The sequence below is a fragment of the Anolis carolinensis genome, chromosome 6 (genome assembly GCF_035594765.1).
Source record: "Anolis carolinensis isolate JA03-04 chromosome 6, rAnoCar3.1.pri, whole genome shotgun sequence".
Lineage (NCBI taxonomy): Eukaryota > Metazoa > Chordata > Lepidosauria > Squamata > Dactyloidae > Anolis > Anolis carolinensis.
The window spans coordinates 28562463-28573607 of NC_085846.1; the positions used below are offsets into that span (position 1 = coordinate 28562463).

At 42.6% G+C, this 11145-nt stretch overlaps 1 protein-coding gene across 7 annotated transcripts in view; it reads left to right on the forward strand.

The window, feature by feature from the left end:
* arhgap23 (Rho GTPase activating protein 23) overlaps positions 1-11145 on the forward strand; it is a 224433-nt gene that overhangs the window by 158659 nt on the left and 54629 nt on the right. For all 7 annotated transcript variants that reach the window (XR_010007237.1, XM_062984338.1, XM_062984339.1 and 4 more), the window contains exons 6-7: positions 1511-1565; positions 8011-9613. Coding sequence is in view for 6 of the 7 variants with exons in the window: in XM_062984338.1 (XP_062840408.1) it covers positions 1511-1565; positions 8011-9613 (1658 nt within the window). In the remaining variant the exon portion in view is untranslated. The remainder of the gene's footprint in view (positions 1-1510; positions 1566-8010; positions 9614-11145) is intronic.

Below are 11145 nucleotides of genomic sequence, written 5' to 3' on the forward strand. Positions count from 1 at the left end.
GTTGTTTTTTACTTGGTTAACTTTGTTATTATTGGGCTTGGTCCTGCTTGTAAGCCGCCCTGAGTCCCTTTGGACAGATGGTGGCGGGATATAAAAATAAAGTTATTAATATTAGAAAGTTATTTATTTAAATGGAGATGATCACCAACCCCCAGAGTCGGACATGACTAGACTTAATATCAGGGAAAACCCTTTACCTTTACCTATCTATTTATAACTAATTATTAGTTATTATTGGCCATCTTTTATATATAAGGTAGCAGATGGCTTTAGGCAGCAAAGGAAGGGCACTAAAGCTCTCCAGTGCTGATATCCCACTACCCCCCCCCCCCCCCCAAACATTGAATTTTGCAGGTCACAGTATATCTAAAACAATCTGGAATACATATATTTTTAAAAAATCATTAAATATTCATCCATTTAAAAACATGAATTTAGAATAGTTAAAAACACATAAAAACTCTTAACATGTTATGAACCAGCACACCCATTAATGCTTCATCAGTTAGTTAAAAACTAATGCCCTTCTATACTGTCATATAATCCAGATTATCAAAGCAGACAATCCAGATGATCTGCTTTGAACTGGATTATATGAGTCTACACTGCCAAATAATCCAATTCAAGTCAAATAATCTGGATTTTTTATGGCAATGTAGATGGAGTCTAAAGGCCTGTTTAAATACGATTTTTACCTGCCAGTGAAAAGAGAGCAGAGAGGGGACCAACCAAGTATCTTGTGGAAACAAATTTCAAAACCTGGGAGCAACCACTGAGAAGGCTCTCCAGTATATCTTCACTTGATACAGTTTTGGTGGTGGTCAGTCTGAAAGAAAGCCCTTCCCTCATATATCTTAAAACAGAACAGATGGGCTTGTATAGGATGACACTCAGTAGGCATGTATTGAGCTCTTGCTCAAGGGTGAGAAAGAGTTTATGATGCCATGTTTATCTATCCCACTTCTGTACTTGTAGCCTTCTGGGGGTATTTTTCATGAAACAAAATGTCACTATGTTGTTAAAGAAAGTGATATGGCTCCTTTATGTACTCTGTTGTAAATTATTTCTTCCTTGGCCCTGATGCCCTTGTACTGATTTTGAGAAAGGCATACAAGAGCTGGAATGTTTTGGGAACAGTGATGCACTTGGGCCATTTTAAAGTCTGAACTTTGAGTGGAGGGGAGAAGATCTTTAGACAACAGTGTGCGTTTCTTTGCTCATTTTAAAATGTGGTAGGTTGTGTTTGGAATCCCTTCTGGTTAAGTTGCTGTGCCAAGGCTTGTCTCGATAGTACCCTTCAAGTATATGTGTGTTGGCTATAGCAGGGCCTGAAAACCAATGGCTTTCCGTATGTTGATGGACTCCAACTCCAACGCCTAAAATGTGTGGGAAATTGTAGAATAGGAGGGACATTGGAGGACTACAGATTCCCCAAATAATTACTGTGGTGGCAGATAGAAGGTTTCTTTTCATACCGAATCTTTTTCAAAATTGTTTTCCTTCTTTACAGTGAAGATGCATTGGAACTCTCCATTATGCCCAAAGATGAGGATATTCTGCAACTGGTGAGTGCTTTGCAGTGCCAAGGGCTGCTTTCCTGGTGGGTTTACTTTGCTGACTGCACAGCAGTTCAAACTTACTGAAATGTCTCAGTATTTTATTATGAAGGCCGAGGTTCCAACCCACTGTCTCTTACACTTGGCTACACTTTAGTGACTGACACTCACATGCATATAAAGCAAAAACCCAGTGGCTGCTTTTTCAAAAGGAAAAAGCCTTTGGAAGGAGGCAGTTTAGAGAAATAGTAGCATTTGAATGTCTTTCCCATGCCTGCCACTACTCCAGTTCTTAATAGCCATATTGCTGCATCTCCCTTTACTCTGTGTGTTTATAAATACATTGAGAAAGCGATTCTATGGAAGGATTATAGAAGAGATACAGCTGGGAGAGGAAGTATTAATGCTACACTAATACTCTGATCTTAAGTTCCTTTCTGAAGCTGATTCTTCTTTATATGTTTGTAGAGATAAGCTTGGATACAGATTTTTATATACAGATGTTTGAACACCATAAGATACATCTCTATATACAAAGTCTACAAGTAGATTTGCGCCATTCAAATGTGTATATATACTACGAATAGGTTGCTAGACCATATTCCGTTGCTCTGTCCTTGTTAATGTTACATCTCTTAGCAGATGGTTAGATTCCAAAATAAAAGCTGTGCAATTATTAGGTAAGGCTTTCCTTTGGAAAAACACATTAAGAGCTTGGATGAAGCTGGCCGTGGTCATTGCAGACATGGAAACGTCTCTCTTTCCTTTGTAAGTGGAAGTATAATCCACATTTTCCCCACATCTTGATTAAACTTTGAAATAATCATTTTATGTATCTTCCTGGGTTCTGTGGAGCCAACTATAATTGAATATTGCAGATGCAATTATAGTTTAACTTCATATATATAGACACACACAATACAACAAATTGTATTAAATATTGTCCCAAATATTCTGTTTAGGATTTGATTGTGGGATTCTTTTGCCTGTGCTGCTCATTAAAATTGCAACATTTTGATACATTCTAAAAGGCCAAAATAAGAAAATATAGAATAGATTAAAATATAATATAAAGTCTCACTACAAGAGACTTTTATATTTCTTCCCTCATAAATTGTTGTTGCATGTCTTCAAGTTGTTTTCAACTTATGGCAACTCTAAAATGAACCTATCATGGGATTTTCTAGGAAAAAATTGGTTGGGTGGTGGGTTTGCCTCCAGCTGAATCTGAGAGAGCTTGACCTGCCTAATGTCACCTAGTTGATTTCCATGACTGAACGGAGATTTGAATTCTGGTCTCCAGAGTCATGGTCCAACATCCAACTTTTGCACCATGCTTTCTCTCTTTTCTCTCCTAAATATGTAACTGAAAACCCCACTACTTGATTCAAGGTGAAAACAACTTGCTCCTTAGATCTGGAAATGGCAACTCTTCTCAAGAGCTTTCTGAATATGTTTAGCAAGCATATAGTGTTCGTCTCTCAGTAGGCATTACATATGTGTGTGTGTGTGTGTGTATGAGAGAGAGGAAGGATGAGATCATGCTACCTGGTGGAAGGTACACTAAAAAAAGTGATTTTTCCAGGTTCTGACAAGCAGCATGTTAGAGAACACTGATAAAGCTTGCAAGCCATATATAATCCCTAGTGTTCCGTGTAGGCAGGGGATAACAGATGTAGTCTGGCATATTTAGTGTTAGTGATGGGATAGACTAGTAGTTCTCAACTTGTGGGTCCCCAGGTGTTTTGGCCTACAACTCCCAGAAATCCCAGCCAGTTTACCAGCTGTTTGGATTTCTGGGAGTTGAAGGCCAAAAGATTTGGGTACTCAAAGGTTGAGAACCACTGGGATAGGTGGACAATCCTCTCTGGGACCAGATTAGGGTAGGGTGGTCCGAAATATTTGAGGCTCAAACCCTTTAGGGCTATAGAGACTGAATGTAGCACTTCAAATTGTTCTGAGATAACAACAGAGATGCAACACAAGGGCAAGAACTACAGGTGTTATATACTCTCAGCAACCTAAGAGTTTTCCCAGGGCATTTTAGGAATTGCACCAAACACTTGACCAAAATGCCCTAAAGGATCAGGTTCCATTTGGTTCGCTCTGATTAGTACCTGGATGGGAGACTGCCAACTAATACCAAGTGCTGTGGGCTATATTAGAGAGAAAGATATTGGCAAAACCACCTCTGAATATTCCTTGCCTAAGAGAATCCTAGATCCCCCCCCAGTGGGTTAAATGGCTGAGCTGCTGAACTTGCTGACCGAAAAGTTGGCAGTTCAAATCCAGGGAGTGGGGTGAGCTCCCACTGTTAGCCCCAGCTTATGCCAACCTAGCAGTTTGAAAACATGTAAATGTGAGTAGATCAATAGGTACTGCTCTGGCGGGAAGGTAACTGCGCTCCATTCAGTCATGCCGGCCACATGATCTTGGAGGTGTCTACGGACAACGCCAGCTCTTTGGTTTAGAAATGGAGATGAGCACCAACGCCCTGAGTCGGACACGACTAGACTTAATGTCAGAAGAAACCTTTTATCTTTACTTAAGAGAATCCTATGAAAGTTAGGGTGTTGCTATGCACACATGCACCCAAAGCTCCTATTTTGCAACTGAAGTTTGACAGGAGGCATCTTATCTGCAGACACAGTAACCCTCTGCCTAGGTGCAAGGAGCTGGTCCTCAAATTTGCTTTGCTTTTTCACATCTTGTGCAGCAAAGGAACCTTTGTGTGGGTTCTTTTCCCCTGCCCTGGTGCCTCACAGGGGTGTGTCGGCATTCCTGTGGTGCGAAAGCCGGCTTGGCTAGCCAATGAGAGTGTCCTGGGTTACAGAGTGACTCTTGACAGGATGCACAGAAAGGAATTCTCAGCTCCCTTCATCCCTCCCACATCGGGACGTCCCAGTGTAGTCTATTTTTTTTAAAAAAGAACCAAACTTAAAAGGAAAGATTGAGAAAGAGAGGAATATTAGCTTGGACATAGGAGTTTTTCGGGGAAAGAGAGAATCTGTCTTTTCGAAGAGGGAAGAAAGAGAGTTTGCAACAAAAATAGTGGACCGTAAACAAAGCGACAGAGGAGGCAAAGGTAATCATTTTATATTACGAGGATTCTGTTATTTTTGAACAGAAGACATTCCATATATTTGTGATGCTTGAGCTGGGGTGGTGGGTAAGCAAAAGTGCCCAATTTATATCTAATAGGCAAGAGGGTACCATGTTACCCCCTTCAACATCTTGACATAGGATTGCAAATATATTTTAAATTTACTAGTTACAAAGCCCAAGGCTTCACTGTGACAGGATGGGTGGCTGATAATTTTATTAACATCATAGAAGATGCTTTCTAGTAGGGTCACAAACATATGTGACATAGGGTTGTTGTATGTCTTTCGGGCTGTGTGGCCATGTTCCACACATGTTCTATGTGACATAGATAAACAGTCTCTTTCTTTCTTTCATCGTCAACTGTTTTAACAAGGGAGAGCTTGCTGCTCCTTTAAGTTGGGGCCTTGTTTCAAACACAGCTCCTTTTTTGGATCTTGGCAAGTCCCTGGCCAGAAATGTGGTTTCATCTAACTGGGGCAGGATTCCAGTATGTGACGGGAGGCTGGGCCAGGAGCAGTGGAGAACGTTTTGCTTCTCAGTTTAGTGTCCAGGAGTTATTACTACCTAGCGAAGATTTTGTCGTGTTTCAGGCAGCTATACATGCCTAAATTGAATATATGAAATGGACTGGAGGTTCCGTATATCTGACTCCTTTTTCACTCCGGTCCAAATCTAACTAGGCTTGCCAAAGAGGGAGACAGCTTTCTTTTCTTTTGTGTATATGTTGAACCTTCGGTTTCCAGGACATCAGAAATGAGCATGAGTCAGAAAGCTTTTCTTTGCGCACATACCTTCTGTGAAGAGATGGAAAACTATACATTTCTTGGGAAATGGGAAATATTTTCTCGATCCCCATTTTTTTCCTCCTTGCGGTAGGAGTTTACAGAAAATCCTAAAGAAAACAAACAACGTTAGTTTTTCCCGGTATTGCAGCTGCTACTGACTCTTTGGTAAATATCCATTTTTATATTCTAATTTTCCTTCAAAGCATGACCAAAGGGAATCAGGTGATTTAGGAGCAGTGTTTTTTTTTTCACTTCAGTGGCAGGTTTGTATCTTGGCAAGGTTGAAAATAGAAGTACTTGGAAAATATTGAAATATAAGGATTAAATCCTGTGCATGCTTGTTTACCTAGAAATAATCTTCGTTTATCTTAGTGAGACAGATTTGGGATTAAACATGCCTCGTGTTTGTTCTTTGTCTTTCTTATATCTTAAATATTTTCACTGACATGTTTCTGATGTCAGTAGAAGTTAACAAGCACATTTTCGGCAGTGTTGCCTTTAAGGTTTTGGGGAGTCTGGGTAAGGTATCATTTATGACAACCTTCCTGCTCAAGTATTACCCACTTGGTATGAGTTGTCACTGGCTCACCCAGACATCTGGCATGGAAAACAGTGGTTATGGTTCCGCTTTGCTGATGCCCCCACTGTCTGTTCTATTGCCCATCAAGAGAGTCAGTTTACAGGTGGGTAGGCCGTGGGAGGATGGGAGGGAGGCATAGGACAGGTTGTTTTTTTCTGGCCAAGCCATACTTTCTTCCATACTTTTAGGAACTTGATGCTGTGCATTTGCTAAAGTAACTTGTTAGCTCTATTTTTGAAGTGTCAAACCGAGACATATACATGTATATGCAATTCCCTGTGTAAATGGGGAGCTAGCGTGGTGTCGTGTTTTGAGCAGTAGACTATCACTCTGGAGATCAGGGTTCAAATCCTGCTAAGTTATGGATTTGACCTTAGGCAAATCACATTCTCTCATCCCCAGAGAGAGGCAAAGGAAAAGCCCCTTGCTGAGAAAGCCTTGTGACAAGTTCACTTTAGGGTCACCATAAACTGGAAATTACTTGGAGGCACATAAGAACAAGATATATAAATACTGTGTGGGCTAAAAACTTGGCAGACCCCTTTGATACCAGCTGTTGGTTGAACTGCGATGATTGTACAGCATCTTGTGAGTTTGCAAAGTTGCCATAAGGGAAGTGGAAGACGTTTTTGGCTGGGACAGAAATATCACGCTGTGCCTAGGAACTTGGGGGTTCTGCATTGGTACAGAATGGATTAAAGGTAGTGAGTGAAAGCCAGGGAGCTGAAGAGCAATGATGTTTGCCAAGGAAGAAATGGCACGAAGACGGAAGCATGCAATAGTCTAAGTTTGGGACAGGCTGCATACTGTTGGTGAAAAGGGGTACAAAGAGTACAGAAAGTAGTGAATATTTCTCATCATAAATATGACTGCCAGCTAGTTATAAGGAGTGTGAAAGAGGGGGGAATGGAAAACTGTTATATTGGATTAGGCAATCTCAATGGGAGATGCTTTTTCTCATTCTTGAGACTCATTTCAAGAAGTAACACACTTCACCTAGCATTTGCAAAGCTTATTATATTTTAGAGGAAGAGCGAGTGCACTAAACATGCACACAGTTGAAAATACCAAACATGCACACAGTTGCTTTAGTCAGTGGAAAAATGTATATATTTTATATAAAGTGCATTAAAATGCAATCAGATTTCCATGCAAGATCCTATCCTCCTAAGAGGCCCTAAGATCTTGCAATCTGATATGAAGGGAGGATGCAAAGAAAATTCAGGTGGAATTTGGAGAAATGTAATGAAGTTGACCCAGAGAAATGTTCACACATCTCAAATGACAATAGGCCTTGTTGCAGTAGGGGTGGGCAGGTACTAGGAATCACAGAGTTGTTTTCAGCACCTCAATCCCTGTATTAGCTGCATCGTGCTGCTGCAGCTACCATGATCAAAAGTGAAATTCTGGTCATGTAGCCCCCAGAATAAGCATATCACAAAGGATTTTTTGAGGGGTGTGAGAAAAAAACTTCCAGATTGGAAAAAAAACATTTCAGACTCTTCTACGCAGCTATATAACCCATAATATCAAGACAGAAAATCCCACAATATCGGCTTTGAACTGGGTTATCTGCCCACACTGCCATATATTCAGCTGCATGGAAGGGGCCTAGGTAGTAGATTGAGAGACAAGGGCTTCGCAGAGTGACTGAGAATGAAATGGGATCTGATAAGCCACGACTCTTCTCCCCAAAGCGCACCCTCTTTGCAATTTATTTTTACAACTTCTTACAATAACCTCTTGCTGATGGGCATCTGAGAAAGAAGCAGTAAATTTGGAGGCCAGTTTTTGTCTAGCTGCCATGTGTCTAGTAAACATAGCTACGTATACTCAGAACAGTTCTCTGTCTTGAAGGGCAGATTTAAAGAGCATTCGTTTATCATTTTCAGTCTTCTTGCCTGCATCAATATAGTTGCCTCTATATCCATAGTTCCCAGCTACAACTTACTGATTTTCTCCTTTTCTTATTCACTTGTTCTAGGCATATTCTCAAGATGCCTACCTAAAGGGCAATGAACCATACTCTGGAGGGGCCCAGAGCATCCCTGAACCTCCACCAATATGCTATCCTCGCAAAACCTACCCTTTCCAGTCAAGACCTTCTCCTCAGGATGTTTCATCAGCTGAGACCTACCAGGGACAACAGGTGGACAATAGGCAGCTGTATCACTCGGGATCTTCAGGTCCTTCATCTTCCTTAAACAGCACAGCAATCCACAGAAGCCCCCCAAGTGCTTGGCCTGAGTCCACACAGAACTTCAGTAGCAACCATTCCAGCCCCACTCATCGCACAGAGGAAGTCCAATATGGATTGACTCAGAGGGTTCCTGTCTCAAGACCCTCCCCACCTTCTGGCTCTTTTTCTCGCTATTCCAATAGCAGTTGCCCAGGTCCTATAACCACCCCCTTACCTGAAAGGTACTGTGTCCCACCCGCTCCCTCTATGCCCAACCACGCTTCCTATGGGCCCCCCAAACATCTTCCTGACCACCTCCCTCATGGTGGGTTGAAGGATACTTCCCGTGAGGGCCGGCCCTCCCGGGACTGTATTGGGGCTGCACCCAAATCTGTCAGTCGTTTAGAATGCCAGCAGGCCTTGTCCAACTGGATCTCGAGCCAAGTGCCACGCCGCAGCTCTTCAGAGGAGCGACACTGTGCCATGCCACCTCGCTACCGGAGTGTCTCGCAAGACCGCCTGGGAGATGCACCAGCCTCCCGGGGTTGGCCTCACAGTGCTTCCCAGGACACCTTGACCCAATCCCCTGCCCATGACGGCTGGAGCTACCGTGCCAGGTCAGAGAACTATCTGGTGAAATATGGGCAATCCTTGGAAGCTCTTGAGCAGAGTGCTTTGGTTTCTCCTAGATACGACAGGTGTATGTGGCCACCTGACAGATTTTACCGGCATGGGCAAATTAACCGAGCTCTGCCTAATCATCCTGGTTCTTATTTCCCTTCTGCCTCTTCTAGGGATCCGCTTCCTGCACATGTGCAAAAGCACCCTTCCCAGCCCAACCTCCAGAGCATTGATGACTCTGGGTACATCGGTTACCGAAGCTATAGCCCTTCATTCCAGCGTCGGACTGGCTTACTCCATGCCCTTTCATTCCGGGATGCTACTTTTGGTGACCTTCCAACTTTTAATATTTCTCAAAGGCAAGGAAACCACTCAACGCCACCTTATGTTGAAAAGTCTTTGCCCGCTGCCATGCTCCCCAGTGCCCCCACACCTTGCCCAGAGCCTCTCTTGAGCAGTCGCTCCGAGATCCCAGTGGACCAAAGACCAGCCAAACAGGAGAATGACACAAAACCTCTGGAGCGGGCTTCTCCACCTCAGCCTACAGAACAATTGCAGCCTGACTCTGAGGAGAGAAGGGAGGAAGTAGTTCTCCGGCAGAAGCCCCCAACTGGACGCAAAATGCCTCCTCCTGCAAGGCAGATGAATTTTGTTTTTCCAGATGATATGAAGGAAACAGACATCTGCGATCCACCTCCACCGGCGCAGGTAGCCGGTAAAGACAACAAGCGTGGTGTGGCCCCTTTGGCTACACCAGAGGATTCACTCGCATCCATCCCATTTATTGGTAAGTAGACATTGCACGTTGGGCAAGTGTACCACTGAGTTTTAACCTGGTGAAAATGTTTGAAGCAATTTGAAGAATGGACTAAGATGCTTGGACTCCATAACTTGAAACATTACTTTATTGGATTAAAACTCCCAGCATTATCCAGCCAGCATGGGATCTGTCCAGGTTGGCTAGGGTATTTTAGGAATTGTAGTCTAATCCTTAATGCATACCACTTGACTTCTTCTTGATTCCTCATTCTGAGTGAAATCTCCATTGCTTGGGAAGTAGCATTGACGAATATTGTGCAGAAAGAAATAGTAGTTCCAATTCCTTTCAGTTTCATGATTCTGAAACATGACTGTAACCTCACATTTCAGTCTGTTGGACTGGATGTGAAACAAGGTGAAGAGAGAGTTATGGACAAATATAAGGAGAAGGAGAAATCTTCTGTACAGGAAGTAAAAAGGCCTGACAATTCTGCTATACTTCATTTCCATCTAGGACATACACCACTTTTGCATCTGACTATACTTTCAGTTGCTAGTTGAATCCAAATCCAAATCTGTGGTCCTAAATCTCCTAAAGATCTCCCTGGACCAAAGGAAGCTGACACTGGTTCTGTTTGACACTTTCTTCCATCATCTACATGTTACCATTGTTTCTGCTATTTTGTTATGTCTCTTTACAAGCAATTTCTATTACAAGTTGAATCCCATGAATATCTGAAGGTTGGGCACCCAAATGGACAACAAGTTAAACATGAGCCAACAATGTCATACAGTGGCTAAAAAAAGCTAATGGGATTTTGGCCTGCATAGATAGGAGTATAGTGTCTAGATTCAGGGAAGTCATGCTACCCGCCTTGGTCAGACCACACCTGGAACACTGTGTCCAGTTCTGGGCACCACAATTGAAGGAAGATGTTGACAAGCTGGAATGTGTCCAGAGGAGGGTGACTAAAATGATCAAGGGTCTGGAGAACAAGCCCTGTGAGGAGCGGCTTAAAGAGCTAGGCATGTTTAGTCTGCAGAAGTGAAAGCTGAGAAGAGACATGATAGCCATGTATAAATATGTGAGGGGAAATCATAGGGAGGAAGGAGGAAGCTTGTTTTCTGCTGCCCAGGAGACTAGTACTGAATCAATGGCTTCAAACTACAGAAAAGGAGATTCCACCTGAACATTAGGAAGAACTAACTGTTAGAGCTGTTCAGCAGTGGAACTCTCTGTCCCAGACTGTGGTAGAGTCTCCTTCTTTGGATACTGTCGGGGATACTTTGAATGTGACTTTCCTGCTTCTTGACTGGGGGTTGGACTGGATGGCCCATGAGGTCTGTTCCAACTCTATGATTCTGTGATTCTTTGGTTCTATGAAATGCAGATGGAAGACCAAAGAGTAGATATCTAAGTTTAGCCTCCACATTGTGTTCTGGAGTCCTACTCATGCTTATTATTTGTATTTGTGGGAACTGCATCGTTACAAGCAGACAGTAGGCATTCTGTCTGTAATTTTTAGAAAATTCCTGGATTTCCCGCAAATTTGCAAGCTG